Source organism: Mirounga leonina, unplaced genomic scaffold (genome assembly GCF_011800145.1).
Source record: "Mirounga leonina isolate KUSES-001 unplaced genomic scaffold, KU_Mleo_1.0 Mir_96, whole genome shotgun sequence".
Classification (NCBI taxonomy): Eukaryota; Metazoa; Chordata; class Mammalia; order Carnivora; family Phocidae; genus Mirounga; species Mirounga leonina.
The window spans coordinates 7,803,031-7,819,055 of NW_023270871.1; the positions used below are offsets into that span (position 1 = coordinate 7,803,031).

Consider the following 16,025-nt stretch of genomic DNA (forward strand, 5'->3'; position numbering starts at 1 on the left):
ATTTGTCAAAGAGAGGGAGAGAGGGAGCAAGCACAAGCAGGGGGAGCTGCAGGCAGAGGGAGAAGCAGGCTCCCCGCTGAGCAGGGACTTGGATGATCTTGACCTAGAGCTGAAGGCAAAGCTTAACCCACTGAGCCATCCAGGAATTCCAGCACAAGAGATGTTCTTAAAGGAAGGGTTTCTCTGAAGTTTCTTTCTTTCTTTCTTTCTTTTTTTTTTTTAAAGATTTTATTTATTTGAGAGAGAGAGAGTGAGAGACAGCATGGGAGGAGAGAGGGTCAGAGGGAGAAGCAGACTTCCTGCTGAGCACGGATCCAGGGACTCCCGGATCATGACTTGAGCCGAAGGCAGTCACTTAACCAACTGAGCCACCCAGGCACCCACTGAAGTTTCTTTTTAAGGAATATCTGTTTCGCCTATCTTAAATATTTCACTTAAAGTAAAAAGCAGTGATCATGCTGACACTTCATGATGATTGAGCTTTGGGTAAGTGAACCATTTTATATTCCACATTTGATTCTTCCCACTTTTAATCAGAAGACACCTGCAGACTGACAGAGGTATGTGCAAAGGACAAGCAGGTCCTTATGTTTTGGGGTCCTTTAATAGTTTTGCGGCCATCAACCCAGGCCTTGTCAGGCCACTTCATGTCCACCAAGGGCGCCCTCTAGCGCTGGATATTAATACTACCAGCAGCACGCGGCTTTCTCTGGGCCCGCGGTGGGAAGACCAGTACGTAGACGTGTGTTAATTTTCGGGCCTTGACATCGTTTCCGAGGAATTTAACTCCACCTCTTCGGGCAGAATGGAAAAACAGCGCCCTCATTCCCGCCCTTCACCACCCCTCGGCCTCCTCCCACTGTCCTTTTGGTCCTCTTCTGTTACAGAAGTTCTGATTTTTCCTAGAGAGCTAGAGGAAAGGTACCAAAAATGGAGTTATATTATCCTTGTATTCGCTCTGGTGGAACACTGGAGAGGAAACCACACTTTGTAACCGGTTCTCCAGCTCCAAATGTAGCCCTGAAAACTTGAGCGCCGGCGCAGGGCTCCAGGTTTGATTGACAAGGACGCGCCGAGGGAAAGCGCGGAGGCGGGGCAGGGGCCCGCGGGTAGAGCCCGAGACAAAGAGGTTTTGGCTGCCGCTGAGGAGTGAAGGGCCCTTGGGGTAACTAGCCTTTGCGCTCTAAAGGGGCGTTTGGTGAGGTCGTGTTCTCGTCCGGAGAGAGGGCGGCAGGCGCCGGGCCGAGCGGGCTGAAGGGCCGGGGGGGAGGGGCGCGGGGTGGGGGAGGGGGCGCCGGTGCGTGTGCGTGCGTGTGTGTGTGCGTGTGTGTGCGTGTGTCGCCGTCACGTGGCCGCCGCCGCCGCGGGGTTGGGGCTGTTCTTCCGGTTTGGAGGCTCAGAGCCTCGGGGCCCGAACCCGGGTCTGTCAGCGCGGCGTCCCCCCCGCGCGCGCCGCCCAGGGCCGCCTGGCCTCCCCGCCAAGGTGAGCGGCGCGGCGCGGGCAGCCGGGGCGCGCGATTGGGGCGCAGCTGCGGAGGGGCAGCGGGGCTCGCGGGGATTGTCCGGGCCCCCGCCGAGGAGGAGACCTGTCAAAGAGCAGAAGCGGGCGGGGTTGGCAGTGGCCTGGGTGCGAGGGGCACGCGGGCGCCCGCAGGCCAGAGGCTTGCGTCCGGAAGGAGAACCTCGCCTCGCGGGCCCTCTTTCCTGTCTCTTGCTGGGGCGACGTGGAAAGGAGTGGGCGGGTGGTTGGTGGCAGGGGCCAGGGAACAGGCAGCTGTGCAGGTGCAGATCTTGGAGCTTTGGCGGGCAGCGGGAGTCGTACGGGGTCATTTCGGCCCGCAAGATGGGGGGAGGAGGAGAGGTCATAGAGGACTTTTGATAGAGGGTGCACCTAGAGAAGTGGCAGCTGGACGCCCCGAAATTGCGCTTGAACCTTGAGGGAGTTCGGGGTCGGCGGTCAGCTGGAGACCTAGGAGGTGGCGAGCGGACGTTGTGAGTGTGTCTGTCTGTGCCGGCTGGTGGTGGTCCGGGCAAACTTCACCCAGGCAGAGTGGGGCCCGGGGTTGGCGACCGGGAGGAGACAGCGGTGGGGGCCGAGCTGATTCGAACCCCGGAGGCGGAATGTCTCTTATTCGGCCTTGGCCAATCGGCTTCAGGGGAAGGTTATAAATAGCGGTCCCGGGCAGTTGCCAGCCGCGCTGCAGTTTAGTGGCCGAAGGAGGGGCGGTAGTTTGGTGGCGGTCACACTGCCTGCCAGTCTAAGCTTCTGTAGGGTATTGTGTCCTTGGTTGGTATGCTCTGCTTTAAAAGCGTGACTTGTTTACGGTTGCAGGCGTCCTTTATTCGCCCTGTGGTGCAGGGCAGTCCTAGAGAGATCGCCTTGTAAGGAGTCTTGTAGGACAGACTCCGTTTGGATGGGACTTGCATGCTTTTATTTAAAATGCTCCCCCTCTTCTCCATCACACCCCTTTGATTTGCAAACCTGGCTGTTTTTTTTAAATTTTATTAAATGTACAGTTTAGGATTACTTTCTTATCAGCAAGTGTGCTCAGGCTGTTTACCTTTGCTGATGGAATCAGTTTTCCGCAAGGATACACAGCATTTCATTTTCAAAGGAAATCTCCTGAAACTCTGGAGAATGTGTTCCTTAGATACCTAGGTTTCAAGTTACCTAGCCCTAGTTATTCATTCATTCAATCAAAAAACACTTGCTGTTTTCCTATTTTGTGCAAAGCACTGAGCCAGATGTAATACCAAAGTGAATAATAATAGCAATTAAAATACTGTGTCCTTTTAATCCTCACAACAGACAGGTGCTGTTATTATCCTCATTTTAAAGGTGAGGGAATCAGTTTCAGAGGAGTTAAGTGAATGACTTGCCAAGGACACAGCTAATAAATTACAGAATGGGGGCTTACAACCCACAGGTCACCTTGTTAGCCTCTAGGCTGCCCTCTCTCCCTGCCCTCAAGAATTTTAGTACCTATTGGGGAGAAAGTTATCCGAATAACTTACATTACAGTGCTGTATCAATGATATACTAATTATTTTTTTTTCAATTTTGAGTTGTAAAGCTTTCCCCCATTGCTTCAAAGTCATAGAAACACATGGATAATAAAATAGAGGGCTTTTTAAGTGAAGAGAGGGACAAATATGACAATTAGGCTAGTATTCTATGTTCGATATAAACAAGTACCTGTCTGTGATAACACGGTTTCAGATATTCTCCGAATATCTTTCAGGGTCATTTGTATTTGATTTAGGCTTAGTGGTAGGGACCATTCTTGCCAATAAACTACTTTCTGATCACTGTCCTGTATGTTCATAACTTGAAGTAAGTGGAATTTTTTGGCAAGATCGGCCTCTGAAGGCCTTGGCCTTAACTGATGCTTGATGCCAGGGATCTATTCAACATCAAATTCCCATTTTCTAAGTAGGCAGGACAGTTTTTCCAGATTTTATGAAATAGGACTTCAGCTTTAAAGCACTGTAAAATCTCATCATAAAAGTTTTAGAGCCTAATGGGGTCTAACAAATGAGCTTTCCTATGCTTTTATAGATGAGCAGACTGAGATGCAGAGAGATTCAGGGAGTGAGCGGCAGACTTAGACAACACACAGGCTCTCTTATAGCTAGCTTTGTTCTTTCCCTGATGAGGTCTGGGTAAACCTCATCAGCCCCACGAGAATGGTGGTTGTTGGGGAGGTGGGATGATCCAAGAAGAGAAACTAGGGTAAGTGGGGAGGTTGGGATAAGACTAGGTCATTGGTTGGGGTGCCTGGGTGGCTCAGTCGGTTAAGCGTCTGCCTTCGGCTCAGGTCATGATCCCAGGGTCCTGGGATCGAGCCCCACATCGGGCTCCCTACTCAGTGGGGAGCCTGCTTCTCCCTCTCCCTCTGCTTGCCACTCCCCCCAACTTGTTCTCTCTCTTTCTGTGTGTGTCAAATAAATAATAAATAAAATCTTAAAAAAAAAAAAACTAGGTCATTGGTAATGGTAGGACAGATCTCCCTTAAGGCAAGAATTTTTTATATCTTTGTATCTTTTATATATCTTTTATATATCTTTGTTTCTCCCTTGTTCTTGGCATAGATTCTGTGAATGTTTTGAATTCGGGGCTGGATTTCAAACTGTTGCTCTCCATTCTCAGCCATGACTAACCCTAGAAGTGACCCATGAATAAATGAGGAGAATATTTATGGGACTCAGGAATGCTTGGGATTGAAATGAAATGACATGTGGAAACACTGAAAATATAAAACCTATTCAAGTGCAAAACATTGTTCAGATACATTTCTGATTGCATGCCTGAACCCATGTTGCATGCTTCCGCTTCCTTAGCTTTTTTCACATTATGCTCTCCATCTCAAATGTGTTTCTTTCCTTTTTTCTGAGCCCTGTAGGAATACATAATCTCCTTCTTTGATCCCTCAAAGAGCTTTGGACTTGCCTTACTCTGCTTTGTAGTGTTATTACTTGTTGACTTTTCTTATCTCAAAGTGTGTCACCTATTCCAGTTTGATTCTACAGATGCTTCTAACGGCTGTGCCTCTGACTCAGCCCTCTATACGTGTTTGTTGAATTAAAGGGCATTTTAAGAATAAGCACCATCTGGATTAAGGATTTCCATTCCCAGTGTGGCTTTCTGGTATTTGTAAGAAGTTGCTTCAGGGAGTTGTAGTAGCAGTTCTGAGTAAGCTAGACCCTTCTTCCTCTGGACGCTGGAAGAATGTTTATGGAGTCTGCTAGGATTGGGTGCTGGACCCTAACAGGGCCCACACGATGGGGCAGAGCTTAAAGCAGTTGGTGGAGTTAGCTGAGCTTGACTGATAGAATTCCAGATCTTCTGCTTCTTCCCGATTTTGAAGGAAAGAAAAGAAGGATGGGGGAACACCGGGAATCAAGGGAATGGTGGGCGTGCCTTCAGTGCAGCCCTGGGGATCTGCCATGCAGAGCAGTGGAGGTAACCACTGAAGCTTAGGTCAATAATAACAAAGGTCAGTGACACTTCATCTGGCCCATTTAGAGCTGGTAAAGAAGTAGCCACTTGTGGGCGCCTGGGTGGCTCAGTTGGTTAAGCGACTGCCTTCAGCTCAGGTCATGATCCCAGGGTCCTGGGATCGAGTCCCACATCGGGCTCCCGGCTCAGCCTGCTTCTCCCTCTGACCCTCTCCCCTCTCATGCTGTTTCTCTCCTGCTCACCCTCTAATAAATAAATAAATAATCTTAAAAAAAAAAAAAAGAAGTAGCCACTTGTGAGAACCACTAATGGAAGAGTTCCTAGTTACACCCACACCTACAAGCGCAAACTTATGTGATAATGGCATTTTTCTTTCTTTTTTAAAATTGGTGTCATATCTCACACATGTTTAATTTTTTGAGATGTGCACTTAGCAAACATGCATCTCATGTTCACTCAGTCTCAATTCGGGGGTCTTACAGGATAAGCATCTTGCTGCACTGAATGGGTTGCCAGTGTTTTCTGTACATGGTGGCTAAATAGCTTGCTACTATACAGTTTTATAGACAATTTAAGGGAAATTCAAGGATAACTATGCAATTTTTGCTGTATGTGCAGATTTAGAAGACAACTTTCATGTAAGATGTGATTGGACTCTATAGCAATTTTCTTTTTCAGCTTTCTAGCTACATTAAGGATCAATTAGACTTAGGTGATCAAGGCTTAGAATTGAATAGTGGGTTTATAACCACTATTTTAGTGGGAAAATGGATTTCAAGTTTTACATATCTGAGTCGGAAACAAAGTTTTGAAGCATCTTCTGTAAGTAAAGGGCTTGGCAAATAAATTCATTGTAGATGCCCACATAAAACTTTATATTCCAAGCTCTTTGAATTAGTATTTTTAAAAAATGTTTTTGATGTTCAAATGACAAAGTATGTTTTTCTTAGCACATAAATACTTTATTTTCTTTCGTTTTAGTGATTTACCCTCAAGGAAATTTGGGATTCAGAAAGTTGGGAGCTCATACAAACATGGCGAATCTACTGAAAACCGTGGTGACTGGCTGTTCGTGTCCTTTACTTAGCAATTTGGGGTCCTGTAAGGTTATACCTGGGAAGAAGGATTTTTTACGAACATTTCATACTCATCAGGCTCTTTGGTGTAAAGCTCCTGTAAAACCAGGTAAAGTCTCACGTCAATGGATGTAAGTCAAACCTTCAAGTCGTAGGAGCTAACAGATCTCCTGATGATTGATAAAAGGAAAAGTCATGCAGTGTTACAGCCTGGTGTTTGTGAGTCATCATTTTGCATTAAAAAAAGAACCCTAAGGAGTGCTTTTTAAAAATATTTTCCATGTATAGAAGTTCCTGATCGTCAGTGCTAATAGAGAAGAAAAGAAAATAGAAAAAGAGAAAAAGAGAGATGATAAACCAGTTGAGTTGTACCCAGGAAACTATTGCTCAGAGTAACCATTTCTCCCAGCAGCTCTTCCTCTTTCCTTGTCAGTATGGAGGAATTGTAACATACATGGCTCATCTCTGCTCAAGAATTAGCAACTAAGTATATGAATTAATCTGAAGTAGTGCTTCTTGATTTAGTGAATGGCAACTTCATCTCAGTTGCTTAGGTCAGAAACCTTGGAGTCTTCCTAGATCTTCACAGTAGGTACGGTTCAGCCCTACCTTGTATCCGGAGTCTGTTCTTCTCACCATCACTGCTGTTATCTTCCTGTTCCATGCCACCATCATCTGTCACGGGACCACCATCATCTGTCACGGGACTGTTGTGCTCATCTTCTAAATGTGCTCTATGCTTTCTGCCTCTGCTCCTGCTACAGTCTGTTCTATACGTGACAGCATCATCTTTTAAAAATGAAAGATCATGTACTTTTCTATTCAGAATTTGCCACAGTGTCCTAGCCCATGCAGAGTTAAGAGCTGAAGTCTTTTGGTAGCCTACAAGGCCTTCCCTGCTAGGATCCCCATGCTTCTGTTCTAGTGTGCAGGCCAAAAGGAGAAGCTAAATAAGGGCTTTCTAAGCTGAATGAGATCCCTTTATGCACTTCGCACAAAGACCCTCCTAGGACTGTCTATACCTCATGGGCCAAAACTCAGATAGGTGGCCATTATGTGGTTATAAGGGAGACTTGGACATAAAAGAGGTCCTTTGTTCTAGATGGCGACATATTCCATTAAAATCGGCATTCTGTAACTAAGGTGGAAGAACAGGATGGACATTTGGTGGGGGGCAACCTAAAGTTTTTGCCACATAGAATAATGCCCTTCTTTTTACGTTTGTAGGACTCTGTGCATTCAGGATCCCGACACCGCTATGCTTTTTGAGTTCTTATGTCTGTCTTTCATAGAATTCACAGCCTCTTTTCTTGTTCTCACATGACAAGTGACTGTTGGCCAGGTACCTGCCCCTGAGAGTCCTCAACTTTATCTTCAGATTTTTATTTTAGGTGTTCTAGAAAGCCAGATGATCCAAGCGTGATAAAATTGTGTATAAGATAGAAGTAAGTAACTGCATTGAGGACGTGAGAATTGTCCTTGTGACTAAAGGCTGGACATCAAGATCTCTATATTGACTATGCAGGAGACTTTTGTTTATTCAATTTCTGGCTCTTGACTATTTCCTAGATAATCATTTTTTATATCTAAAAGATAATGATTCTATTTAAAATGTATAACGCGACAATTACCACATTGAGAAGCATGAAAAGTAATCCAGTTAGTATTCATATTTAAAAAAAGTGTTTTTTTACGGTTGCCTTATCCAAATAATGATCCAAACAGGATCTACATGTTGTATTTGCTTGCTACATCCCTTCTTTTGATCTCTGTTTCCTTTTTTCTCTTTTTAATTTATTTGTTGAAGAATGTCGTTGTTGCCCTGCAGAATTTCACATTCTAGGTTTGGCTGACTAAATTCCCCTGGTCTTATTAAAACCCAGTTTCTCTGTCCCTTGTATTTTCTGTACCATTTAGCTAGATCTAGAGGCTTGATTAGACTCAGATTTGTTTGTTTGTTTTTTCTTTTTGGTAAGAATACTTCATAGGTGATGCTGTGTATGATCTATTGCATTACATCAAGAAGATTAATCAGTGAGTTTAGATGTTGTTGGTATCCATCTATTAGGAAGCTCCCATCACTGTTTCACTCAAAGGCTATACAGACGTTTAATGATCATTAACTAAATCCATGGTTTTATGGGGGTTTTTAAAATGGTGATACTCTATCATTTTATCTTCATTTATGAGCTAGAATTTTTCTGTAAAGAGAAACTTTCCCTCTATTATTTAGTTACCCTGAGGTTGTGGTGCCAATGCTTGATTCTGTCCCATTATTTACTAGTTTTGGTAATAATGTCTTGGTTCCCTTAAGTATTAGTTTTCTATTTCTGCTGTAACAAGTGATCACAAATATATGGGTTTCATACAACACAGATTTATTGTCTTGCACTCCTGGAGGCCAAAGTCTGGAATGGCTCTCACTAGGTTTATATGAAGGTATTGGTGGGGCTGTATTCCTTCTGGAGGCTTTAGGAGAGGTCTTTTTCCTTACCTTGTCCAGCTTTTGGCTTGCGTTCTTTGGCTCGTGGCCCCCACTTCCGTCTTCATAGCCAGCAGCATAGTATCTTCACATTACTATTTGACTCTGACTCTTCTGCCTTCTTTTTCCACAGATAAGGACCCTTGTGAGTGCATTGGGACCACCCAGATAATCCAGGATAATCTCCTTATTTCAGGGTCATTTGATTAGCAACCTTAATTCCATCTGCTCCCCTAATTCTCCTTTGCTGTGTATCCTAACATATTCACAGGTTCTGAGGATTAGAATGTGGATATCTTTGGGAGACCAAAGACTAGTTGACTAGTGAAGCTTTTAAAAAAATATTTTTTGAGTATCATAACTAACTCACTTGGATGTGTTTTATTACATTGCAATTAATTATTCTCTTTCATGCTCAGATTGTTTCCTATTTGGCCAAGTGGATGCCCTTTCAGGTTGGCTCCTAAATCTGTTTGATGGGACTTCATTTGTCTTCGGTAGCTTCCTTGGCTTATGGTATATAGGGCCTAGGTAATTTGAGATTGTCAGATAAGTAAGCCCGAAATGTATATGTGATTTAACTTCGCACATCAATCCAAAATATTTTCCCTCTTTCTATTATTTTCCTCCCTCTTCTTCAAGTAGAGGGTAAGATTCAGCGTATGTTTGCCTTTGGTTTACTATCAGTTATTACCGTTTATCGAGTATGGGGTCTAAGACTGTGATCAAGTGGTGGTATTTTTAGGTTGACTTCATTTCTCTGAGGCCTCACTCACTTAATGATTATTGTTATTCTGTGGAGATAATTTAATTTTTTTATTATGTATATCTAGAGTTTAGGTTGTTAGAGTAGATTTCCTAAGCTTTAGTAAAACATATAAAAGCAGATCTTTATTTAAAAAAATCTATTTATGCCCTCATGTTGAGTAAAACAGAAGAAACTAATGTACTGTAGTTAAAGCTGTTCAGAACCATCTATAAATACTTTATATATATCATGCAGGCTCTTTTGGGTTGCAAGGAATAGGATCCCATCAGGCTATATTTTGTGATGAGGGTTTATTGTATGTGATCTTGGGAAGTACAGAAGCCCAGGAAACTCTTCATTTACTTCTTGGAAAAGTGGAATGTTCTTCTGAATGTCATAGCTGTGGCTCATCTTCCCTCTTTGTATCTCCACTCCTGATGTTTCTACTACTATGGCTGTATACCTCCCTTTGATTACCTCATGGTTGCTTACAAATAGCTTCTGTACCATTTACTCCCTTGTCCTTTTCTGTGGGTCACAGACGCCCTGAAAAAGAACCTGAATGGGTTGGGTCATTACTGGCCAACATAGAGTGTCCTCGGGTAGTTCCTGTGTAAGTCACGTCAGAGGTTGTCTGGCCTGTAGACTATTATCTTTGACCCAGCTGTTGATCCCTGGTCTAATCAGTGGGGGCCAAGAATGTAGGGTCTCAGGATACAACCTTGGAAATCTGTGAGGAATTGCATTGGTCAAATTGCCAGGATCCTTCCACTCTTGAGTGTGGCAGGCCACCAAAGTGTCTAGTATAGGCTTGTTCTTCAAAACAGCAGATTACTTCTGTCTTTCTTAAGGGTAAGGACAAGGAGACCATAAATCCCAGAGGGTTAGTTTGAAGAGTGGAATTTGCTTGTTGAATGATCTCTTACAACCCATTTTTTTTTTTTTAAAGATTTTATTTATTTATTTGACAGAGAAAGACACAGCGAGAGAGGGAACACAAGCAGGGGGGAGTGGGAGAGGGAGAAGCAGGCTCCCTGCCGAACAGGGAGCCCGATGCGGGACTCGATCCAGGGACTCCAGGATCATGACCTGAGCTGAAGGCAGTCACTCAACCAACTGAGCCACCCAGGCGCCCTCTTACAACCCATTTTTTCCCCCTAAGGATAAACTAATCTAGTCATGTGATTTGAAGAGAACCATTTGGTTAAATGAAATATTTGGAATTTTCAGGAGAGTGGGCAAAAATATTTCCCATGATCGATCAAAAAACTCAATTATGATTATGAAGCGGGAATATTATTTTGAGCAGCAACTTGTATGTGTGGTATATTTTGAACAGACTGCCTATTTTTGTTTTTATGTTGTTGTATTTTACTAATTTTTTTTTTTTTTTTTTGCCTTTGTAGGAATTCCATATAAACAACTGACTGTTGGTGTCCCCAAGGAGATTTTCCAAAATGAGAAGCGGGTGGCATTGTCTCCTGCTGGGGTTCAGGCCTTGGTCAAGCAGGGTTTCAGTGTTGTCGTGGAATCAGGTGCTGGTGAAGCTTCCAAGTTTTCTGATGATCACTACAGAGCAGCAGGTGCCCAGATCCAAGGGGTGAAGGAAGTGCTGGCTTCTGATTTGGTGGTCAAAGTAATTATTCCTTTCCCCCCTCATTTATGGCATGCCGACGTTTAAAAAACTTTTCATAGGAAAATTAAACTGTTGTTATGTCTCTTCATATTTTCAAACAATGTCTTTCCTCAGAGAAATGCTTGTATGTTGTGAATATTCTTCATATTCCAATAGAACTTTTATCAGGCAATGTGATCCATGTTTATCCATGAGGGGAGAAAGTGATCTTCCTTTTTACGTTTGTCATATGGAAATTCCCTTCTTTTTGGCTAGGGAGAATTTGCACTTCCTGGTTCATATATATCCAAAATACCTACAGGTGAGTATTCAAGTGCTACTAGAATAGAACAAAAGGCATGGAATTCCTCCTGGGACTGAATATACCGTGATCTTCTGATACATAGAAGGAACAGTGATATAGCTGTGATCTTCTGATACATAGAAGAAAGAGTGATGTATCTGACATAACTGCTATTTCTAGAGAGGGCAGGGCTGCCCTGGAGAAAGCAAGAAGGGCCTGAGTGGAGAGTAGCCTTACCTACTTTAATAAAAGGTCTTAATATACAATAGCAATCTATGTGCTGAAGAACTTTAGATGTAAAATCTGAAGCAAAAAAAATCATATAGAGAAAGGAAGAGATTGCATCACAAGTCTAGCAGAGATAATTACTAGAGGGGAGCATTAACTTAAATCCTAAGCATTCTGCAACCAAGACAAGGAAGGAAATAGGGCTTGTAGAAGCTTGATCATTAGCCTGAAAGAAGCTCCTTTCTTTTTCAGGAAATACCAGCTTTGTGTGTGTGTGTGTGTGTGTGTTTGTATATTAATTTCTAAGGTGAATCAATCACATAATTGCCTTTTTTTTTTTTTGCATAAACTCTACTGAATAAGTTGGGTAGGGTTTTAGTGATTTTTGCAGAAGACAAAATTTTTTGCTATAGATGTTAATAGTAAAATTTATGGTATGTAGGTAAGTTGTAATTCAACTCAAGCTTTTAGAGCGTTCAGGTTTACAGATACTTGGTGATATAACTTAGTATAGTAAAAGAGCTTAGGTACAAAAATAAGTATAATCCATTCCAATATATGCTCTAGGGATCAAAAACTTTTGAGATGTCCCGCAGTAAAGGGTTGGTAGGGTACACATAAGTTTTGGAAATGCTTTGTGTTCCTATTAGAGATTCACAGTGTATATGAGCATGTTAAAAGCACTGAGAAATCCTACAATATAGAAACTTATATAACTTTACACTTGCATTAATAAACTGCTTGGCTCTGGGACCTAATTTCTGAGTCAAGCCTGTTAATATCTTGAGCAACTAGGGATCCAGAAAGCACATTGAGGGAGACATCCTATTGACTTAAATCACTCAGATGCCAACAGTTTCAGCTGAGATTTGATAGGGGCCAGTAGAATTAATTCAAAGTTGTCCTCTAATTTTTACTAAATCTATATTATAGATTCTCACTGAGGAAAAATAGACCTTGCCAGAGAATCTTATTATAAAATCACATGAATCACCAGAGCAGCAACTGACATGGGAGTAACAAATAAAGTGTCTCATAGGTAAATTGAGATGAAATGCTGTGGAATGAAAATATTGACCCAGTGTTTGTGTTTCTGTTTCCTTTTAAAACATAAGTCCCTGAGCTATTGCTTTCTGGGCTTACTTGCCTAAGAGCGCTATTGCGAAATAAGAGCTAATGAAAGGATACATGTTAATTGAAGATTGATTTTTAAACTTGGATATAAACCACATTTTAAAAGCCAGCCAGTGAATCTGCTTACCTGAATGCCTGCAGGAACTTAGGAAAAGCTGGTGATAGTAAAGCCATGTTCCGAGCCTTAAAGACATTGAAGTCGTTAAGGTCCCTGAAAATGGCTGTAAGAAATTAAAATAACATCGCTTCTTGGCCTTTTGGCTAAGATCAAGTGAAATTAAAAAACAAAACAAAAGCCACATTTTAAAATGTGGGATTAAAAAAAAATTGGCTTCGAAATGTGGACATTTGAAACTTTCAAACCTATGGTGTGTGCGTTCATTGACTTATTTGATACTTCTTCCTGGAACAAAATTATATTATAGCTTTTTACTTAAGCCCAATTCAGCAAGCCTACTAGTTTGAATTGTGCTCATCTAGAAATATTCGGCTGGAATTTTAAGGTGACATAGATCTATACATATGACAATGGAGAGTTTAGGTTAAAATGTTCTTAACTTTTTGCCACTCCAAATGTTTGTGCTTGCCAAAATTTGCAAGAATTGAATCTTTGAACACACAACACAAACTGCCTGCCCGTTTATTCTAATATCTCTTAATCTTACCAGAATAAGAGCTCAGATATGTAAATAATGTACTCAGAACAGTTTGTAGGTCATTAATCAGGGGACAGATGGCAAAGATCTTTGTGTTCCTTGCCTTGTTTAGGAATTTAGTCAGAAATTTATTGCTGAAAGATTACTTCTGGAGTGTTATTTCAATCATTGCATATTATTTAAATTGTCCGGTTTACTTAAAAATATGATTAAGATATTTACATTTTTAATCAGTGACGTGACTTTTTTTCCTCAGGTGCGAGCCCCCATGGTTAATCCAACTTTAGGTGTTCATGAAGCCGACCTTTTAAAGACATCGGGAACACTGATTAGCTTTATTTACCCAGCCCAAAATCCAGACTTGCTAAATAAACTTTCTAAAAGAAAAACTACAGTTTTGGCAATGGACCAGGTTCCAAGAGTCACAATTGCTCAGGGATATGATGCGCTAAGCTCCATGGCCAACATTGCTGGGTATGTTGATTCTTTTCCATTTGAGTTGAACAAAAGCACAGCGGTACTCTAGAAACATGCTCATTATAGCTCTTCTCTCTTACAGGGATTTTACTCGTAATATTGTTGGAGATTGCAGCTTTTTGAGAGTTTGCTTATTTTTTTATTTTATTTTATTTTTTAAAGATTTTATATATTTACTTGACAGAGAGAGAGAGCACAGGTAGGCAGAGCAGCAGGCAGAGGGAGAGGGAGAAGCAGGCCCCCTGCTGAGCAGGGACCCCCCCCCCCCGCCCCCGCAATGCGGGGCTTGATTCCAGGACCCCGGGATCATGAACTGAGCCGAAGGCAGATGCTTAACCAATTGAGCCACACAGGCGCCCCGAGAGTTTGCTTATTTTTTAAGGCTCATTTTATTATTTCACAGTTATAGGAAATGACTCTTCATATTGCAGTCTGCTTTATATCCTTTTTTAGTCTTCATAGGTAGAAGCCTTATTTCCTTTCACTAGAGCAAATGATTGTGAAATTATTTGTATGAGGAATAGACTCTCTTCTGTATATGTGTGGATATATGTGTATATATGTATATATTAGGTTGAAATGGCTGTTTTTTTCAAGTTTTATTGAGATATGACTGATTTATAACATTGTATAAGTTTAAGGTATAAACAATGATTTGATATATCAATATATTGTGAAATGATTATCACAGTGAGTTTAGTTAACATAAATTGCTGTTTTTATAGGTAAAAGATGGTTGGATATTGGCAGTTTCATATGGTTCAACCTAACGTATATATATATTAGCATTTACCATTTTAATTAGGTTTTGCTTAGGTAAATTCATAAAATATTTAATGAATAGGGAAAATGTCTGGACTTGAGGAAGTTTCATCTGGTGTCAAACCCCATATTGCTAACTGAGGGCTAACTATGTCCTCTTATCTTTGCCCGCCACTCACGCATTCCCAGGGTACTGGTTGGAGTGCTTTGTTGAGAGGAGACTAAGGTGCATTCTGCTCAGAAGAATGTGGCTCAGACTGAGTAATCGTGCCTGCCCTGGGAAGGGGTGGGAGTAGCTGTATGAGTGCAGCGTATTGCCGACTCTGCCTAGAGAGTGGGAGAAATCTGAAAATAGATGATGCTTATGAAATCAACTCCTCTAAGAGACTAGTTGAATTAGATTTTAAGCATGAAAACCATTGGTAGTGACAATTTGCTAGTATGAATGGGGCACCAACAGATGAAAATGGTTAAATAGTGCTTGAAAGAGAGCCTAACTTGAATAAAGCCTTTTACGTCCTGACACATGAACTGAAGGTTTTCTTAGGTTTTATATCTTAGGTGTAGCATATCAAATAGGCCAGTAGAGCAAATGGATTCTACTTTGGGTTTCAACTGTTCGTTTTTGATAGAAAAGCAGAAAACAAAATGGACAAGTTAAAAACACATTTTGTTATCCTTACTATAATATGGCAAATGGTTGATTTGGAAGACATTTTTTTGTGATATTTTTCTATAAAAGATGTACAATATAATCTTTTAAGAGTGTTGTTGATTTTGTCTTGTGAAATGCATATATATGAAAGGTTATCAAAGTCAGTGGCTCTAGATCAATGGTTTTTAACTGTAGAATCTTTTGAGCAAATGAAATATTATGAGGCAATATAAACAAATCCAGTAAGAGCAGAGTGGCCTTGCTTGAATTGAGGGATGGAGGGGTGTCCAGAAACATGTTTATTCTCTACCCTACCTGGAATGGCCCCAGAGCTGGCTGAAATTTGAACCTTTGGGGATCCATGGGGCACAATTTAAAGAATTACTGTATTATGTCCTGAGCTGATATATGCAAAGGGCATAGAGGTGAATCTTCAAGTATGCTTATCCACACAGTATGTGATAAATCATTATCTAACTCAGACACATAACCATGGTACAGTGAAGACATGCTCCTTCCAGTTCATTGATGTTCATTCTGAGCTTTTTTGCTCTCATCAAAAAAAGGGCAAACTGTTATCACTTTTTCCCACCGTCAGCGTTTTCTTATACATTTCCTGTGTGATCCATCTCATTTTTGTTATTTTTTCAGTATAGCAACTGAATCTTTTAAAATATTCCAGTTTCTTACAGTGGCATTTGAATCTTTATTATGTTTGCTTTTTGAAAATTTCTATCACTTTGATACAGAAGTAAGACTAACAACATAATCTCTAAAATATTGTTTTCTTGCTGTAATATGATTTAACTTAAAGTAATAGTGGTTACCATTTTATGCTTTTGCATCCATTATTGTATCAAATATTATTTTATAAAAAATAGGATCAGGGAAAGATTTTATTGTCAGCTAGCAGGTGGATCTTATTACA

At 41.4% G+C, this 16,025-nt stretch overlaps 1 protein-coding gene and 1 non-coding gene across 4 annotated transcripts in view; both read left to right on the forward strand.

The window, feature by feature from the left end:
* The first annotated feature begins 820 nt into the window (after positions 1-820).
* LOC118006402 (NAD(P) transhydrogenase, mitochondrial) overlaps positions 821-16,025 on the forward strand; it is a 92,317-nt gene continuing 77,112 nt past the window's right edge. The window contains exons 1-4 of one of the 3 annotated variants that reach the window (XM_034999036.1): positions 821-921; positions 5,942-6,145; positions 10,673-10,902; positions 13,460-13,677. In XM_034999036.1, the coding sequence (XP_034854927.1) occupies positions 5,995-6,145; positions 10,673-10,902; positions 13,460-13,677 (599 nt within the window). In that variant the 5' untranslated portion in view covers positions 821-921; positions 5,942-5,994. Of the gene's footprint in view, positions 922-1,073; positions 1,166-1,360; positions 1,484-5,941; positions 6,146-10,672; positions 10,903-13,459; positions 13,678-16,025 lie in introns of those variants that run through there. The other 2 variants (XM_034999035.1, XM_034999033.1) reach the window with 2 other exon arrangements.
* On the forward strand, positions 12,651-12,776 carry LOC118006454. Its single transcript, XR_004678081.1, has one exon. It is a non-coding gene; the product is annotated as a small nucleolar RNA SNORA33 (small nucleolar RNA).